This window comes from Chlorocebus sabaeus, chromosome 1, assembly GCF_047675955.1.
Source record: "Chlorocebus sabaeus isolate Y175 chromosome 1, mChlSab1.0.hap1, whole genome shotgun sequence".
Taxonomy (NCBI): domain Eukaryota; kingdom Metazoa; phylum Chordata; class Mammalia; order Primates; family Cercopithecidae; genus Chlorocebus; species Chlorocebus sabaeus.
In genome coordinates, this window is record NC_132904.1 from 9562040 (window position 1) to 9581330 (window position 19291).

At 53.0% G+C, this 19291-nt stretch overlaps 1 protein-coding gene across 12 annotated transcripts in view; it reads left to right on the forward strand.

Moving 5' to 3' along the window:
• NRXN2 (neurexin 2) overlaps positions 1 to 19291 on the forward strand; it is a 117112-nt gene that overhangs the window by 54618 nt on the left and 43203 nt on the right. For 9 of the 12 annotated variants that reach the window (XM_073014973.1, XM_073014978.1, XM_073014975.1 and 6 more), the window contains 8 exons: positions 388 to 549; positions 1305 to 1743; positions 7784 to 8170; positions 8386 to 8589; positions 15173 to 15199; positions 16753 to 16872; positions 17270 to 17651; positions 18271 to 18461. In XM_073014973.1, the coding sequence (XP_072871074.1) occupies positions 388 to 549; positions 1305 to 1743; positions 7784 to 8170; positions 8386 to 8589; positions 15173 to 15199; positions 16753 to 16872; positions 17270 to 17651; positions 18271 to 18461 (1912 nt within the window). The remainder of the gene's footprint in view (positions 1 to 387; positions 550 to 1304; positions 1744 to 7783; positions 8171 to 8385; positions 8590 to 15172; positions 15200 to 16752; positions 16873 to 17269; positions 17652 to 18270; positions 18462 to 19291) is intronic. The other 3 variants (XM_073014969.1, XM_073014960.1, XM_073014966.1) reach the window with 1 other exon arrangement.

The window sequence follows — 19291 nt, forward strand, 5'->3', positions numbered from 1 at the left end:
AAAGTGAGAATGCCATCTGCACCCATCCTGTGCCCCAGAATGGGGGATCCATCGTGGAGCCCACATTCTTGTTCAGAGTGCCTTCCAGGAACAACTTCTTGGAGGACCTCATGGGGAGCTCTCCAAGTACCCTTCAGGCTCCTGCCTGCTGAGCTGGGGGCAAGAGGGCAGGTCTTAGCCCACCCTGAAACCATCAAATCTTGTGCTGCCTCCTTTTCCTCATTCCTTCTCTTCCCCCACTGTTCCTTCTCCAAGACAAGCAGACATAAAAATGGGGGTCCCCCTCCCCTGCTGCCCTCTGGCCCCTCCTTTGCCCAGCCATAGCTCTTCCTAGGGATTTGATGTTGGTTGTCTTCTGTCTTTCTCCCTCCCTCCTGGGCTGGGCAGGTGACCATCTCGGTGGACGGGATCCTGACCACCACAGGCTACACGCAGGAGGATTACACCATGCTGGGCTCTGATGACTTCTTCTACATTGGGGGCAGCCCCAACACAGCTGACCTGCCGGGCTCACCCGTCAGCAACAACTTCATGGGCTGCCTCAAGGACGTGAGTAGGGCTAGGGAGGGGCTGCAGGCCATTCAGGAGCCCTTTGGCTCCTGTCTTCAGTGTCACTTAGTCTGACCCGGCTAGGTGTCTGGGTCCTCTGTTCCTTCCAAGTCCATGGTGGGAGACACCCCCTCTTTAAAACCTAAGGCCCACTGACTCCATCAAGAGGCTTCTCCCCTCTCATTTCCTTGAGCCTTAGAAACTCCCATCCTCATAGAGGACCCTCAAAGGCAGCTGTGAAACAGAGGAAAGAGTGCTGGGTGTGAAGACTAAAGACCTTTGCTTGAATTCCAGCTCTTCTACTCATTGGTTCTGTGACTGTGGTCAAGTCACTTGACTGTCTAATGCTGAGTTTCCTCCTCTGTAGATGGGTAGTCAGTGCCTACTTCATAAGGTTGTGAGGCGCACATGAGAGTGTAAGTGAACGTGCTTCATCAAGTAGAAAATGGCTACCACATGTCAGTGGTCTTGCCATTATTATGAACTGCAATTTAGTGGGCACTGAGAGCCCACAGGGCAAGTTACCATGCTGCTGCTGGGCCAGAAGACAGGATGGGACAGGCAAGGGAGGTGCTTGTTCACAGCCTCTGTACCTGAAGCTCCAGAACAGAGGCCTAAGGGGAGTGGTCTGGTGGAACTGAGCAGGGGCTACAGGGGTGGGTGACTGGGTCCCCTGGTGCTCGATGCTGGGTGGGAGTGACCAGGCCCTAAGCTGCTTTCTGATTCTTTATACCTGACGCCACCCCTCCCTGCAGGTGGTCTATAAGAACAATGACTTCAAACTGGAACTGTCCCGCCTGGCAAAGGAAGGGGACCCCAAGATGAAGCTGCAGGGGGACTTGTCATTCCGCTGTGAGGATGTGGCTGCCCTGGACCCTGTGACCTTTGAGAGTCCCGAGGCCTTTGTGGCGCTGCCCCGCTGGAGCGCTAAGCGCACTGGCTCCATCTCCCTAGACTTCCGCACCACTGAGCCCAATGGGCTGCTGCTCTTCAGCCAGGGCCGGCGGGCTGGGGGTGGAGCTGGCAGCCACAGCTCTGCTCAGCGGGCCGACTACTTTGCCATGGAGCTTTTGGACGGCCACCTCTATCTTCTGCTGGACATGGGATCTGGGGGCATCAAGCTGCGGGCATCCAGCCGAAAGGTCAATGATGGCGAGTGGTGTCACGTGGACTTCCAGAGGGATGGGCGAAAAGGTCAGGAGGCCTCTGGACCCTTCCCCTTCCGTGGGCCACCCCTTTCCATCTGCCCTGACATGCTCTCCGTCTCTCTTCAGCGGGTCTCTTCTACACCGTTTCCTATACTCTTCCCTGCCACCTCTCCTGCACCCCTCCTCACGTCTTCCCAGTTGTCCTTTCTGGACATTGGCAGAAAGAGCACAGCATTTGGTGTCAGTCAGACCTGGATCACACCTCAGCTCCCCTACTTGCTGGAAGTGCGACTCCATTTCCTTATCTGTAGAAGGAATAATCCCACAAGGGCCATCAAGAGGAGAAAATAAGAGCACACCTGTAGAAGGATTAGCACAGTGGCCAACATAGAGTAGATACCCCATTCTCCTTTAAGAATATATCTTCCGGCCGGGTGCGATGCCTCTCGCTTGTAATCCCAGCACTTTGGGAGGCCAAAGTGGGCAGATCGTGAGGTCAGGAGATCGAGACCATCCTGGCTAACATGGCAAAACCCGGTCTCTACTAAAATTACAAAATATTAGCCGGGTGTGGTGGTGGGCACCTGTAGTCCCAGCTACTCGGAGGCCGACGCAGAAGAATGGCGTGAACCCGGGAGGCGGAGCTTGCAGTGAGCCTAGATCACACCATTGCACTCCAGCCTGGGTGACAGACTCTGTCTCAAAAAAAAAAAAAAAAGAATGTATCTTCCCAGCCATGCCTCTCTTCTGTCTAGAGCCATTCAATTAAAAAAAAAAAAAAAAAAAAAAAAAACTCACTAGGCTAGGCGCTGTGGCTCATGCCTGTAATCCTAGCACTTTGGGAGGCCGAGGTGGGTGGACCATTTGAGGTCAGGAGTTCGAGACTACCCTGGCCAATGTGGTGAAACCACATCTCTACTAAAAATACAAAAATTAGCCGGGCATGGTGGTGCACTCCTGTAGTCACAGCTAATTGGGAGGCTGAGGCAGGAGAATCGCTTGAACCTGGGAGGCGGAGGTTGCAGTGAGCCAAAATCCTGCCATTGCACTCCAGCCTGGGCGACAGAGGAAGACTGTCAAAAAAAAAAAAAAAAAAAAAAGGAAAAAAAAAATTCGCTCACTCAACAGTTACTGAGCACCCACTGTGTGCCAGATGCTGTCCAAGGTTCTGGAGGTATGGACAGCAGGGAAACTAAAAAGACTATCTTCGCTGTCACAGAACCCCTGTTTTGGTGTGGGGTGGGAGAGCATGGAGTGAAAAAGACAGTAAATAGCCCCACACCCCCACCTAGCAGTGAGGGCTCTAGAACAATAAAGTATCAGGGCAGAGAGTCCTGGGGTCAAGCAGATGCCTGTTCTTGAATCTTCTGTTGCTTCTAGCCACTCTCTTCTTCACCCTTCATTTCAGTCTTTTGCATCCTCTTCCTGTTTTCTGTCTGCTAATTCTCTCTCCTTTACTCTTCTCCATCTTGTTAAACATGAGAGAATTATCCAAGAAAGGGAAATTGATATAAATGAGAACTGACACATTATCCTATTTAAGCACTTACCAACACTCAGCTAAATATATATATATATTTTTTATACGGAGTCTTGCTCTATTGCCCAGACTGAAGTGCAGTGGTGTGCGATCTCAGCTCACTGCAACCTTCACCTCCCGGGTTCAAGCGATTCTCCTGCCTCAGCCTCCTGAGTAGCTGGGACTATAGGCACCTGCCACCACGCCCGGCTAATTTTTTGTATTTTTAGTAAAAACAGGGTTTCACCATCTTAGCCAGGATGGTCTTGATCTCCTGTCCTGGTGATCCGCCTGCCTCAGCCTCCCAAAGTGCTGGGATTACAGGCGTGAGCCACAGCACCCGGCCAACATTAGCTAAATTTTTGTGCTCCTCCGCCTGTCACTGAGCTGGGCCTGTGAGTTTGGGTGGAGTGACCATTCCTCCCTGTGCAGGAAGGAGGGGCCCCTGTGGCTCCCAGAGAATGACAGCTTCTCATGGGCTTGCTATTTCTTTCGCTTCCATCCTTGAAGTGTTGCTTCCCCTGGGCTTCACATTAAATGGTTTCATCCCCGGGTTGTGTCTCAGGACAGCACCAGGAATTCTTCCCAGAGCTCTCTGTGCCCCAGGGTTTCCACCAGGTGGTCAGTAACACTCTAGGTTGGAAGTCTGCCCAAACCTTGCAGGGCACTGCAGGGCTTCTACTTCTCTGTGCTTTTAGGAAGTACTCCTGTTAGCTCACACCAATCTCTGGAGCCAGAGTCTGGACCAGGTCTGGCCGGTGCTTGGATTCCTGTCTTGACCAATTCTGGACATTTCTGATGACCCATTTCTTTTCTTTTTCTTTTTCTTTTTTTTTGAGATGAAGTCTCATTCTGTTGCCCAGGCTGGAGTGCAGTGGTGTGATCTCAGTTCACTGCAACCTCTGCCTCCCGGGTTCAAGTGATTCTCCTGCCTCAGCCTCGAAGTAGCTGGGATTGTAGGCACATGCCACCACGCCTGGCTAATTTTTGTATTTTTGTTGGAGACAGGGTTTCACCATGTTGGCCAGGCTGGTCTTGAACTTCTGACCTTGTGATTCACCTGCCTCAGCCTCCCGAAGTGCTGGGATTACAGCGTGAGTCACCGTGCCTGGCCTCTGATGATCCATTTCATATGTGTACACAAACACAGACTTGGGGCGGCTATTCCGAGAAAACTATCTTAGATCTTTTCCATTTTTTTTCTATTTTTGTTTTTGCAATTGTGGTAAATGATACATAACAAAATTTACTACCCTTTCCTGCACATCACGTGGGACAGAGAAAAAAATGAAAAAACAGCAAAAAAAAATTTACCATCGTTACCATTTTTTTTTTTTTTTTTAAGATGGAGTTTCGTTCTTTTTGCCTAGGCTGGAGTGCAATGGTGCGATCTCGGCTCACTGCAACCTCTGTCTCCTGGGTTCAAGTGATTTTCCTGTCTCAGCTTCCCAGGTAGCTGAGATTATAGGCGTGTGTCACCATGCCCAGCTAATTTTGTGTGTCTGTGTGTGTGTGTATATATATATATATATAATTTTTTTTTTTAAATAGAGATGGGGTTTCACCATGTTGATCAGGCTGGTCTTGAACTCCTGACCTCAAGTGATACATTTGCCTCAGCCTCCCAAAGTGCTGGGATTACAGGTGTGAGCCTCCGTGCCCAGCCCGTCGTAACCATTTTTAACTATGCAGTTTAGTGGTGTTAAGTACATGCATATTGTTGTGTAAATATCACTGGTAACTATCATTTATCTCCAGAACTTTTCTCATCTTCCCAAACTGAAACTCTGGCCCAATAAACACTAACTCCCCATTCCCTCTCCTCTTAGCCGTTGGCACTCACCATTCTACTTTCTGTGTAAGAATCTGGCCACTCTCGGTACCTCCGTTAAGTGGAATCATATAATATTTGTCCCTTTGTATCTGGCTTTATTTCATTTTGCATGATGTCTTCTAGGTTCGTTCATGTGGTAGCATGTGTCAGGATGTCCTTCCTTTTTAGGGCTCAATAATATTCCATTGCCTGGATATACACTTTGCGTTTATCCATCCATCTGTTGATGGATGCTTGGGTTGTTCTTTTCCATGTATTGAGTGATCTTGGTGCAGAGGCCTGTACTCACTAGAGTTTCCTCTTGTTGACCCTCCATTATACACCCCTTCCCCATCTCTTTCCTTCTCTGTCTCTTCCTTTTCCAACATTTGGTTCATTTGTAGAGAGTCTGGTTGGGTCATGTAGAGCCCAGGAGACCCTGCAGTGGGTGGGCAGAACAGACATGGGGGAATCTGGCTATAAATAGAGGTGTGGGTGATCAGGCAGGCCATGTTTAGTGGCCTGTTAGGGGAGTCGGCCCCCAGCCCTGGGAAGTGGGTTTAGAGTCAGGACCTTGGGTCATCTGGCACCTCGTATGGAAAGAAAAGCTAGAGACCATGTTACTAAAAGGGGGCACAGCTCTGGTTCAGGTGAGGTGTTTTTTTTTGTTTGTTTGTTTTTGCTTTTTCTTGAGTCAGAGTTTTGCTCTTGTCGCCCAGGCTGCCAGGCTGGAGTGTAGTGACATGATCTCAGCTCACTGCAACCTCCGCCTCCCGGGTTCAAGCGATTCTCTTGCCTCAGCCTCTTGAGTAGCTGGGATTACAGGTGCCCACCATGCCCGGCTAAATTTTGTATTTTTAGTAGAGATGGGGTTTCACCATGTTGCCAGGCTGGTCTTGAACTCCTGACCTCAGGTGATCCGCCTGCCTCGGCCTCCCAAAGTGCTAGGATTACAGGTGTGAGCCGCTGCGCCCGACCTCAGGTGCGGTTTTGAGCAGAGAAGAAGAACATGCCCTGAATGAGGGCATGTGTCTGTAGAGGAGGTCCCTGTTCTTCCCTCTTGGTTTCCCACCCTATGCTCACACCGATTCTCCTCCCAAAGCTCCCTGCCAAATTCAGGCCTCATGCAGACCCAAATCCTCCTTAACTTGTCTTTAATCCCATGAAGTTAGGCAGTCTTTTTTTTTTTTTCTAACTAAGATGACTGCAATGGGGTCTTGCAGTGAGGAGAGAGATTGAACTCAACTCCCACCCCGACCCCTTTTAAACAGTTCTTCCAAACTTGGAAAAGGACAGAAGAAGGAATTAAAAAATACAAGTAGAATAAAATTTCTAATGTAGAGGTTTCTGCAGCTTAAGGTCTCAGTAAAGGCTATGGAACTCCCACCTGATCCCAAGTCTTTTTTCTAAGATAATCACCTAGTACTACTACTACTACTACTACTACTACTACTACTACTACTACTACTACTACTACTACTTCTTCTTCTTCTTCTTCTTCTTCTTCTTCTTCTTCTTCTTCTTCTTCTTCTTCTTCTTCTTCTTCTTCTTCTTCTTCTTCTTCTTCTTCTTCTTTCTTCTTTCTTCTTTCTTCTTTCTTCTTTCTTCTTTCTTCTTTCTTCTTTCTTCTTTTTTGAGATGGAGTCTCGCTCTGTCTCCTAGGCTGGAGTGCAGTGGCATGATCTCGGCTCACTGCAGCCTCTGCCTCCCGGGTTCAAGTGATTCTCCTGCCTCAGTCTCCCGAGTAGCTTGGACTACAGGTTTGCGCCACCATGCCCGGCTAATTTTTTTTTTTTTTTTTTTCAGTAGAGATGGAGTTTCACCATGTTGGCCAGGCTGGTCTTGAACTCCTGACCTCAAGTGATCCATCTGCCTTGACCTCCCAAAGTGCTGGGATTACAGGCGTGAACCACCATACCCGGCCAAGCACCCTCTATTTCTGAAGAACTCTTCTACCTAAAAATTCTGTGCCTGCCTCCTTTCTCCTCACTGCTGTCCTGCCCCACAGGCCCTGGAGCCAATCTGCTCGTGTGCCTTGCTGGCTGCAGAGTGGGCTCTTGTCTGAGGGGTGGAGAGTATAGGCTCTGAGTTCTTGCTGCTGGGACCGTACTTTGGCTGTGTTCCTTCCCCACTGTGGCGCTTTGGCACTGTTCCCCAGTCTCTGCAAGCCTCATCTACCATTTCAAAATGGGATCATAAAGGACCAATTTCGTAGAGTTATTATGAGACTTAAGTGATATAATATATTTAAAGTGCTAGGTGCCTGGCATCTAGTCATAAAAGCTCAATAAATGTTTGTTGGGGGAAAAAACTCCCTTGGATTAAAGATCTTTCAGCCCCTTCTGTTCCTTAAGGTTCTCTGCTTCCGGTTCCTAGTCTAAGAAACTGGCTGGCAGGAATGACCCAGTGAATGATCCAACCCTTTCTGAGCTCAAGATTTGGGCATGCTCACTTCCTGCATATCCTCTGAGGACTCACTGAGGTGGGGAGGAGGGGTATGGACGGAGGCCCACAGCATTCTGCAGCTGGGCTGGGGCTGCATCACAGGAGCCTCTGAGCCTGGGGGCCTTTGTTAAGTAGTTTTTGCAGTGAGTGAGGCTGAGCTTCCAGCCCAGGACTGCTGCTCATCCTCCTGAGCCTACTGCAGGGCACAAAGTGGAGGGGCCCATACTTGGTGGGGGCCTCCTTGGCAGAGTCAGGATGTCCCTTTCTGGCCTGTGGCTTTTCTCCATCCTGCCTTCCCTTGATTCCCAGGCTCCATCTCAGTGAATAGTCGCAGCACACCATTCTTGGCAACTGGGGACAGCGAGATTCTGGACCTGGAGAGTGAGCTGTACCTGGGCGGTCTCCCTGAGGGGGGCCGGGTGGACCTGCCCCTACCCCCAGAGGTGTGGACAGCAGCACTCCGGGCAGGCTACGTGGGCTGTGTGCGGGACCTCTTCATAGATGGGCGTAGCCGAGACCTCCGGGGCCTGGCCGAGGCTCAGGGGGCTGTGGGCGTCGCCCCCTTCTGCTCCCGGGAGACGCTGAAGCAGTGTGCATCTGCCCCCTGTCGCAATGGGGGCATCTGTCGAGAAGGCTGGAACCGCTTCGTCTGTGACTGCATTGGGACCGGCTTTCTTGGGCGGGTCTGTGAGAGAGGTGAGGCTGGTCTTCATCCTGGGTGTCCCTGCTTCCCATCCCTGTGCTCCTTCTCAGGGTAACTCCTACTTTCCATCCCTGTGCCACCTCCTCCTAGGGGATCCCCTCATAGACCTGCCTTAGGCTTGTCACCCTTGTAATGATTCTCTGGTCTTTTCCCTCCCCTGGCCTCTGCCTGTCTTCCCCTTTCCTCTTCCCCGACTCCTGTGGGGCAGAGGCCACGGTCCTGAGCTACGATGGCTCCATGTACATGAAGATCATGCTGCCTAACGCCATGCACACGGAGGCAGAAGATGTGTCCCTGCGTTTCATGTCCCAGCGGGCCTACGGACTCATGATGGCCACCACTTCCAGGGAGTCTGCTGACACCCTGCGCCTGGAGCTGGATGGGGGGCAGATGAAGCTCACTGTCAACCTCGGTAACCATCCTGCCCTGTGCTTCCTGACCCCTCACCTGGCCTTGTCTCTGACCCACACCTGCCTCTGTCTGGAGAAGCTGGAGGTGGCACCAGCAAGAAGTGCCCTCAGCAGAGTTTGGGGGTGGGGAGGTGCCAGCCTGGGTCAGAGACCCTGAGAGCTCTGTCCCTGGTGAGGATGCACAGTGTAGGGTGACACTGCATGCTCGATGACACTGTGAAGGGCAAGACCCAGAGTGTCTGGGGTATGCTAATTGTCCTCCTAGGTCACTCATGTGGATCTTGGCAGCATCTGTCCTGCACACACACGGATGACACAGCTCGTTTTCGTCAGTGGCGCATCCACTTACTCATTCATTGGTTCATTCATTTGAGAAGCACTTGCTGATGCCTACTGGATGCTAAGCCTGAGCTCAGTGTGGTAGCAGATACAGAGATGAGGAAGGCCTGGTCTCTGCACGCAGCTGCCCCCCACTGCTCTGCTCAGTCTAAACAGCAGTCTGTGTGTTGGCGTGTGGAGGCACATATGTGTACACTGGACACACAGACGTGCTGTCTTCCCCTTTCTAGTGCCATGGGCTTTCACATTTGAGCCTCATGGCTGTCCTGTGAAGATACTAGATCACCAAACAAGCGTTACTGTCCCTGTTTTATAGATTATGAAATTCATATATTGACTTGTTCAACATTACAAAGCTAGTGAAGGCAGAAGGAGGAGCCAGGACTCAACCTGGGTCATTTGCCTTAAAGTTCAGTGCTTTTCCCATTGCCTCGGACAGGGCTGCTGACCCTCCCCCTCAGGCCACTCATACTGACTCGTGTCTCCACCCATGCCTAGGATTGAGAGCAGGCCTTGACTCCACTTCACCTGGCAGTCCCTGTGGTGTCCATGAGGGCCAGACCATGAGCCTGTTAGGTTCTCCTCATGGGCTTCAGCTCTCCTAGTCAGGGCAAAAAGAAAACAGCAGGTTCACTCATTCAGCTATTTATGGGACACCATATAAATGCTAGGTATGTTTCAAGCCAGGGGCTACAGCAGTTAATAAGCAGTCCCCACCCTTTTGGAGCTTTCAGAACAGGGGAACCTTGGAAATGGGAGGTCCTAAGCTGTTCAGGCTGAGGTCAAATCTGTCCATTTCAGACTGGCCTCTAGAAGCTTATAAAGGTGTAGCACCTGCCATATTGGAAGTTTGCAGGCCATCAGGGTCACCTGTTATGTCCTGGACCTATAGGGGAAGTAGGGCTCTTCTGAGCAGGTTAGAATACACGATTGGAGAGAATACAGAGCTTTGACTTTTTTTTTTTTTTTTTTTGAGACAGAGTTTTACTCTTTTGCCCAGGTTGGAGTGCAGTGGCATGATCTGGGCTCATTGCAATCTCTGCTTCTGGGTTCAAGTGATTCTCTGCCTCAACCTCCCAAGTAGCTGGGATTACAGGTGCCTGCCACCACACCTGGCTAATTTTTGTATTTTTAGTAGAGATGGGGTTTCACCATCTTGGCCAGGCTGGTCTTGAACTCCTGGCCTCGTGATCCACCCACCTCGGCCTCCCAAAGTGCTGGGATTACAGGTGTGAGCCACTGTGCTTGGCCGAACTTTGAACTTTTAAATACTCATCTGGAGTCTCATCCTAACATTGGTCTCCAAGGCATTTGTGGGACAGACTGTGGCCTTTGGGGGACCCATTGCCTTGTAAATATATTTATACTATGTTCTTTCCTTTTCCCCTTTTGGCCACCTGGCCTTTGTATTCCTAGGACAAAGATTTTCTGAGAGAGGTGGGGACTGGAGGTGGGGAGATGTGCAGGTGGCCAGGGCCTCAGAGTTGTTTGAAGGGTTCCCCTCAGCTCTGTTTCTAACCACAATCACAGCCTGTAGAGCAGGTGGTGTGCAGCAGCTTTGCAGGGGAAAGCAGGCTGGGAGACACTCTAGTCAAGTCTGCACAATGCCCCTTGCATCCCTGAAACTGTCACAAGAGGATGGCCCCAGCCAAGAACCCCGTAAGTGGCTCTGTACTTCCAAGTCTGCCCAGATCTGTGTATCTAGTGTGAGTTCCCCCCCACTTTGCCTAGGCATGTGTGTGTTGTCTGCATCTAAGCACATGTCTCTGTGCTTGCTGGGGACACAGCAGGAAAAATCTGGGGCCTTTGATTTGCAGGGAAGGCAGATGCGTTTTACTTATTTGGACTGTCTTAGGCCCCTGGGAAGAAGCTTGTGTCTTTTAAGATTAGACAGGAAACAATGTCTTTGGTCAGGAAAACCTATCCTGTGGGCCCTTGGGACCCACCCTCTCCTCTCCATGGGTGCACTTTTCTCTCTGTGCCACATAAGTGCTCAGAAGTCAGAGAACAAGGTGGCCTCTTGGAAGACACATCATGTTAAGAATAGGCTTCCCAGACTGACAGATAACAGGACTGTCCTTCCACCCATTTCTTACCCCTGGCTGTGCCCCTGCCCCCATCTGACATGTATGAGCTGAGATGCCATCTCTAGCATGGCTCCTGACAATCCATGACCAAAAGCTTGGTGCAAACGCCTCTGTCTACAGATTCCTCCTGTGTAGGCACTATGGACATGCAGGTGGTCCCTACCCAGCCACCAAGCCTTGGGTTGGGATGGGAAGAGTTCTGGGCTCAGGGCCAGAAGACTTGGGGCCTAACCTTGGTGTCTTTTACTGTTGAGTAAGTCATTTCCCATCTCTGAGTCTCTCTCTCTCTTTTTAATCTTTAAAATGGAGATAAGAATCTTCACTCTGCCTACGTCTGTGGTGCTTTTGAGGCTCAGATGGAAGAATGGGAATGAAACCATTGAAACCATTGTGCAGATTCAAGGCCCATAGTAGAGACCCACCCAGCCTTCTTGAAGGAAAACCGTATTGGAATAGAGACCTGAGTTTGGAGCCAGGCCTGGGAGCCACTTCCACATAGCATGGACAGACTGGAGTTGTCCTCTACTAGGTGTGCCATGGGGTCCCAGCTGTCAGTGCAGCTGATATGAAGAGTGCAGTGTAAAGAATCTCTGAGCCACAAGGCATCACCTCCTTCAGCCTCCTGGCCCTCGTGAATCACTTCAAGAGCCCCATTCCTGTCCCCCATTGCTTACTCCCCAGGACTTGCAGGGCCTCACAGACCGGCAGCAACACCAAGGCCCCAGGCCTGGGCTGGACTGTCTACTGGGGAACAGAGAGAAGCCTGGTGAGGCTTGGTCTCTGGCCTCATGATCTTATCCTGTAGAGAGGGAAGCTATTGCTCCAGGAGGCATCTCTGCAGCTCCACAGGCACTCAGTGGATTGAAACAGACCCGGGGCTGGGCCTGAAGAGGGAGCGGAGGCTGCGGGTGACCACTTGGTGGGATTGCTAAGTGCTAGCCTCAAGAGATGGGATATTTGCTAGATAAGAGAGGGCCAAAAAGGCACTGCTGCCTCTTTCCAGGCAGAGGATCCTAAGGAACTTATCATGCCTCCTGCTGCAGCTCCTCAGCCCCCACTATGTTTGCAAACACTGAGCAAGTTCCTTGAGCTCTGCTGTCTGCAGCCCCTGAGTTGGGGAGTTGACCTCTGTCCCTAGAGGATGGTGGAGTCCCCTGGATTCTTTGCCCTATCCCAGCATGGCCTGGGTCCCTCCCTGAAGGGGAGGAGAGGCCAGGCCAGGCTGGGCACTGTCCTCTACTAGGTGTGCCCCTGGGGTCCCAGCTGTCAGTGCAGCTGACATGAAGGGTGTGGTGTAATTAAAGAATCTCTGAGTTGCAAGGGGGTTACCTCCTTCAACATCCCTTCCCACCCCATGAATCACCCATGCACTGCCCACCAGTAGGAGGCCTTCTACCTCCCACCTCCAAGATGGACATTCTGATCATTGAGTGGTTCTTTCTTAGTGTCATCCTGCCCTTCTGAAATTCCCACTTGTTGTGAAATTCCCATTAGTTCTGCCCCCTGGAATCAAACAGAGAAATCTAACTCTCGTTCATGTTTTAAATCAGGCTAAATACACACTGTATCCCAAAGTCCTTTAATCCCTGGGGTCATGGGAGGGTGCATTGCCTTTCCACCTGAGGCTGGTCAATAATTGTCAGGGGGGCTGCCGGGAGCCAGCTCTGAAGGAGGGCTATGACAGAGTGCATGCTGCCACTCTGTGATGTCACTTCTGAGACAGATGTCTGGGAGCCTTGGGCCCACTGTTTCCAACCCATAGGGCCTGGGTGGGGAAGGAACCCAGGTGAGGCAGGGCTGGGAAGCTGGTGTTCTTTCCCCTGAGTTCCTTTCCATGCAGACTGCTTTGTCTCACCTCCCCAGCACATGTTCATACTACGACCCTGCTCTGTGTCCAGCCAGGGCCTTCGTGGGTCTGTGCCACCAAGACCACTCACTTCTGCCTATTCCCTGCACTTGAGGCACAGGTCATTAGTTAACAGGTTACTAGTTAGTGCCCACCTGAACTTTGGTGAATGTGTATGTTGAAGGGACTGGGTTTCTCCTGCTCGCTCTCAGTCTCTGGCTTTCTTCTGGATGGGGCTGCTTCCCTCTGGGTGCCCATCTTCAAGTCGTTTGCTCTTGCAAACCCTACTGGAGCCTGTGCTTCTGAGGGTGGAGTCTCTGCAGGGGCAAGCCTGGAGCTGACACCTCTTCTCTGGACAGATGGACCCCCCATTCCTGGTGCTCCTTTGCTGGGGAAGGGGAAGAATCAAGCTCCTTCTTTGGGCCTTTTCCCCAGTAGGGGACCTGCTTGCCCGTCCAGCCTCCCCTTTTTTCTTTTTTGGACCCTTCATTGGTGAAGACTCTGCCGGCCCCAAGAGGGCACCCGTGACCTGAGTCCAGGGCCTGGCACCCTTCCACCTCACCCTGACAGTCCTCCCTTTCCTCTTCTGTCCAGCCTCCCCTGTCCCCTCTGTGCAGCCGCTCCTTCCTCTGCTCCATTTTCTTCCTCTTTTCTCTCTGTGCTCTCTCTACCTCCTTCCTCTCACTGAGACTTCTCACTTCCCTCTGTGTCTGCCCTTTGATCTTTCTCTGCTCCTCTGCTCCTCCCTTGGTGCCAGGCTGTGGCCCAGGGTCCTGGCTGCTCGCCTCCACTCTTCTGCTGCGGTTGACAACGCGTGTGGAGCTCAGCTGTACTGCCGAAGGGCCGTGGCCCTCAAAGCCACAGGGGCATCAGTTTACCTCCACTGCAGGAACCTTCAGGGGTCCAGGGGATGCCAGCTGCTCACCCCCTTTGCTTCCTGGGCTGTGGGGTAGGCAGAGCCTGTTTGGGGTGGAGTGACAGGAGGCCAGGGTACTGGGTCTGTCAATTGAGGGTCGGGAGACTGCCCCTCTCTGAAAGGCAAAGCCAACCCAGTGTCCACCTGCTGCCTACTTCCTGCTCAGGATCCTACTGTTATCCATTTCCTCAGATCACATGCAGAGAAGCTGAGGCATGGAGAGAAGTGCTTTGCCCAGGTCACACGGTGAGTTAGTGAGTGTTAGGGTGGAGACGAGGACTGAGCTCCCCTGATTCCCAGTAAAGGATATCTGCAGCTCCAGCCAGCCCCCTCCCTTGGGCTGAGTCAGGCTTAGGGTTTGATGGAGTGTTGCAGGCATCCTGAGGGCCTTAAATCTGGACTTCATAGGACCCTGGTCCACTATTTCTTCTGCAAGACGTGACTGGCTCCCACCTTTGGTAGATGTGTCTAACCAGAGGGATGGCCAGAGGCTTTAGGGCCCTGGGCTGCTGGCTCTGTGTAGACACGTGCTTTCTGACCACATGGGGCCTTCCCAGTCCTGAAATTAGAGGATAGCAATGCCGGTACTGGAGCAGGTTCAGGAAACTTTGCTTATGGTGGCTACTTGTCCCCAACTGCTTTTTGTTCTCAGAGAAGTCATATTTTGGGGGCTGCACTGTCTCCATCCATGTCACCTTGGCTCTTCCGACTAGGAAAACAGGTTAATACTAGGTCCTCTTCAGGGTGAAGGACTCCCCTGATCCATCCCCAGTGGCAGCCTGGCATTTCCCACGATAGGAAGGGGTGGAAGGAAGGTTCCTGTAGGGGTGGTGCTAGCCCCTGGGGCTTTGGGAGGTGTATGGCCTCGGGAAGGGGGCCCTGGGGCAGACCCCTCCATTTAGCTCAGAGCCCAGAGGGGAACAGGGAGTGACAAGTCACACCTGGACTCTGAGGAGGGAGTCGTCCCAGAGCAGGGGATGCAGGGACTCTGGCTCTCCCCATCCATCTCCCTCCCAAAGACAGGGGAGATGTGGGGTTGGTCAAGCCCTCAGCCCCCATTGATCCCCTGTACGACTGGGATTCCCAAGGTGCCCGTCTCCCTCAGACACTAGAGGTCTAGTCCCCTCTAAGAAGGGGGACACAAGCCCTCTTCCCATCATCTGACTGCCCTGCCTTCCAGCTCTGGGGAGGGTTGGAGCCCTCTTGGGGGCAGGAGGGACAGGGGTCTAACTGAGGAAGGGAAGAGGGCACCTGGGCACGCGTGGTCCCCGGAAAGTGGCCCTGGGGGGAACCCTGCCCGCAGACACCCCTCCCTGTGAAGGATGTAAAAAAAAAAAAAAAACCTGTTTTACCTTTTTGTCTCCCCTTCCCCTCTGCCCGCCCCATGGCCCCCCCAGACTGCCTGCGCGTCGGCTGCGCACCCAGTAAGTGGCTTCCCTCTTCTTCTGCAGAGACCCAAGGGGACTGGGATGCTGGATGCTGGGATTTAGGGAGGGAGGCCGGGAGGAAGAGAAGCTGTGATTGCTGGCTCGAGTGGTGGTTGGGCCTTGGGTGTGGGGAGGGATGCAGGCAGTGGGGTGGAGTTGGGTGGTTGTGGAAGGCAGGAGGGACCAAATGAAGCAGAGCCAAGGAGAGCTGGGGGAGGGCCTGCAGTCAGGATGTTCACTGGGTCTAGGAAGGAAGAGACAAGAACACCCTTTGCCCAAGTCAGCAAGAGGGTGGGGAGGAGGTAGAAATCAAGGACTGGGGCAGAGACTTGGGTAGCACCTGTGGCGGGATGCTCTGAGGTCCTAAGGGCTGGCAGGCAGGAGCCTGAGAGGGGCTGGAATAAGCTGCTGCATCTCCAGAGTTGGCCACAAGGGGGAAGGCGAGGTATGCGGGAAAGAGGATGAGAGTGGGAAGGGAGCTCTCCTCAGTTCCTGTGTCAACTGGGGTGAATTTCTGCCAAATGGGGGCTCTTTCTGTGGTGACAGTGAGGGCTCTCAGCAGGGGTGAGATGGAGAGTGAGCATGTGGACATCTCCAGACATCCCAGTGCGCCTGGGCTCAATGCTCTGTCTCAGGGTGTTTCTGCATGGTGTGGCTTGGGGTCACGTGGGCGAGCACATGCACGTGGTAGGCCCAGGCACAGAGACTGTGTGTGCTGGGCACGGGCACCCTGCTCTTCATGTGTGCGTGGCATGCTGTGTGTGTGCTGGAGTGAGCACTGGGGGGCCCGGGGATGACCAGGGAGTGCTACAAAGTCCAGCAGCATTTGAAAGATAAGTATGTTTTGTTTTAGACTCTGGAAGCTGATAAGCCTGGTCTTGAATAAATGGCCATAATTCCTAAGAACTAGAACCTTCCCCTCTCTGGCCATCCTGCATATTTATGGGCAGTACATATGGTGGTGTGAGCTGGTGTGTGACGTTAACCAGGCATGTGTATGTAGAAAGGTCCCATTGGGTCCCGTTGTAGATGGAGGAGCTGGTATGTGCGTGGAGGCTGAAGCTGTGGGCTCGCATTTACATTTGGGTACTGTGAAGTTTTGAAAGTTTTAGGTCTGTGTTTATACACTGGGAATACAGCTTCTGGCCACACTCACTGAAGGCCCTTAGCAATCTGGGGGAAGAGTATGTTGGTCATAGGTGTGGGTGTCTGTGTGCAGGGCCTCAGGGTACTCTAGAGGCATCATTTGTTTAATATTCTATGTGCGTGGCACCTCCTGAAGTCACACAAAGGGCAGTACTGAGAGTGGATGTATGACTGGGATATAAAAGCTCTGCGTGTGCATGGACTCCAGCTGTGATGGGAGGCCATGAGTGTGTGTACTTGTATTCATGAGTGTGTTGTATGGCCAAATATGAGCCATTGGTCATGTATGTGTTCATATGTGGCATGTGCGGGGGTGGGGAGGCTATCTGTGTGTCCAAGGTGATATAGAAAGTCAGCTGTGAGCATGTATAGGTGCCCTACTCACTCCCCCCTTGGTGCCGCAGGTAAAGGCCCCGAGACGCTGTTTGCGGGGCACAAGCTCAATGACAATGAGTGGCACACGGTGAGGGTGGTCCGGCGTGGCAAGAGCCTGCAGCTGTCTGTGGACAACGTGACTGTGGAGGGTAGGTGGTCTGGGCCCAGGGAGGTGGACACATCTCCAGTGACCTATGCTTGGCCCTGTTGTACTTGGTGACCACTGCCTGGGCTGCCGTTCCTAGGGCGGTGTTCTGGCGAGCTGCCTCTGCCATTTCTCCTTCAGGGTGAATATTATGGGCATCGGGACCCCAGGAACGATTTCAACTCCCTGCAGGCAGCATTCCCCTGGCAGCCTGTTGGCTCTTGACTGGCGAGTCCTGCCACTCCTCTTGGAGCTGTGCTGACTGCTAGTGCCTAGCTGAGGACATCTCTGCGGATGTCACTCATGGGTGGCCCTCCTGTGGAGGGGGGGACTCCTGGGAACCCAAGCCCCAGCCCTGCCCCAAAGCCGTCCCCCTCATCTTGGTCTCCTGTCCTGAGCAGGACAGATGGCAGGAGCCCATACTCGGCTGGAGTTCCACAACATTGAGACGGGCATCATGACAGAGCGGCGGTTTATCTCCGTGGTGCCCTCCAACTTCATCGGGCACCTGAGTGGGCTGGTGTTCAACGGCCAGCCCTACATGGACCAGTGCAAGGATGGTGACATCACCTACTGCGAGCTCAATGCTCGCTTTGGCCTGCGTGCCATCGTGGCCGATCCCGTCACTTTCAAGAGTCGCAGCAGCTACCTGGCCCTTGCTACGCTCCAAGCCTATGCTTCCATGCACCTCTTCTTCCAGTTCAAGACCACGGCCCCTGATGGGCTTCTCCTGTTCAACTCGGGCAACGGCAATGACTTCATTGTCATCGAACTGGTCAAGGGGTGAGGGGCTGGGCATTGCACGGCTGTCAAGGAAGTGGCCCCCTCCCCCTGCTGAACCACATATAGCTCCCCCAGCTACTGGCTGAGGTGTCCGATCCCCCCAGATCACAAGTCAAGATTCAGGTCCCCAGCCATAAGTTGAGAGGCTCCCTCTTCAGCCAAGATGGAGAAGCACGCCCTCTTCCACTCTGCTGACGCCCCAGCTGCTTTCTTGCCAGAGTTCCCAGTTATATCTGTTCTCTGTCCACTGTCATCTTCTCTACAGGCAGAAGTCAGTCTTGCCCCTCTGTTGCCTTAGGGGACCCCACCCCAGAGCAGCCCAGTCCCTGCCTCCAGAGGACCCTGCTGGCCCACAAACCTCTCCCCTCTAGCTCCTCTTCTGAGCTTGTGTCACAAGAGCCAGCTCCTTGGTGGCCTTCCTTCCTTACATTCTTCCCATAACAGGACCTCACACCATAGCACTCTTGCCATTGGTTTTGGTCCCTCTCTTCTGGGGTCTCCCTCTCAATCCCTTCTTTCCATGGCACCTAGGACCCCTGCCAGCCATAGCTTCTCCTCACCCCACCTTCCCAGCCTCACCCCCACCCTGACCCCGTGTCTCCTCCCTACTGTGGGGCAGGTACATCCACTACGTGTTTGACCTGGGGAATGGCCCGTCCTTGATGAAGGGGAACTCAGACAAACCAGTCAATGACAACCAGTGGCACAACGTGGTGGTGTCCAGGGACCCAGGCAACGTGCACACGCTCAAGATTGACTCCCGCACTGTCACGCAGCACTCCAATGGCGCCCGAAACCTCGATCTCAAAGGTGGGGCTGGGGCCTCTGGAAAAGGCCTGGCCCTAGCCCAGATACCCCTCACCCCAGTGAGAGTACCCATTCCTGGGATGCTGCTTCCCTCGGTTCCCTGCCCCTAGTTTCTACCTCTCTTTCCCTGTCTCCACTATGTCCAGCCTGACATTTTCCTGTCCAAGTTCTGCTTGGCTCTCTTGCGAGTCTGCATCTCACCACTGAATGCTTGGTTGCAGGATGCATCTCACAGGGTGCTTGGTGGCCTCATTTCAGAGCTAGGAGTAGGTAGCCCAGGCCCTCCAAGGACCTCCTGGGCCTCCAAGGTTGAGAAGCCTATGTTGGTTGAGGGCTGGAGTGAGAATAGGGAGCTTAGCATCCTCCTGGGTAAGGTAGACAATATGGGGCGGAGGACGTAGCAGGAGCTAGAGTCCCCGAAGTCACCTGTCTTGGGCATTGGCTGGGCTAGCTTAGGGATATTTTGGACGTAGGCTTCCCTGGTGTGCCCAGGGTCACATCAGGGTGCCACATTCCCCAGGGCCTCTTCAGTGGTCATTGAAGCGGTCATTGACTGCCCCCAGAATGGGTGAACTGAGAGATCAGGGAAGAGGAGGGTGAGCTAAGGCCTGAGCATGGGGACAGGAAAGATGCAGCTTCTCCAAAGCCTACTGAGGGCAATGTGATCTACTTCTTGCACATGCCCAAAGTAGCCCTCAGCCCCATAGGAACCCCTGGGCGTCAGCCTGACTCAAACTGTCAGAGCTTGGGGAGGGTCCTCAGAGACCATGGAATTAACTGCCCCACTCCCCCAAATCTGAGATCTGTCAGCTCTCCCGACATAGTGCTGTGAA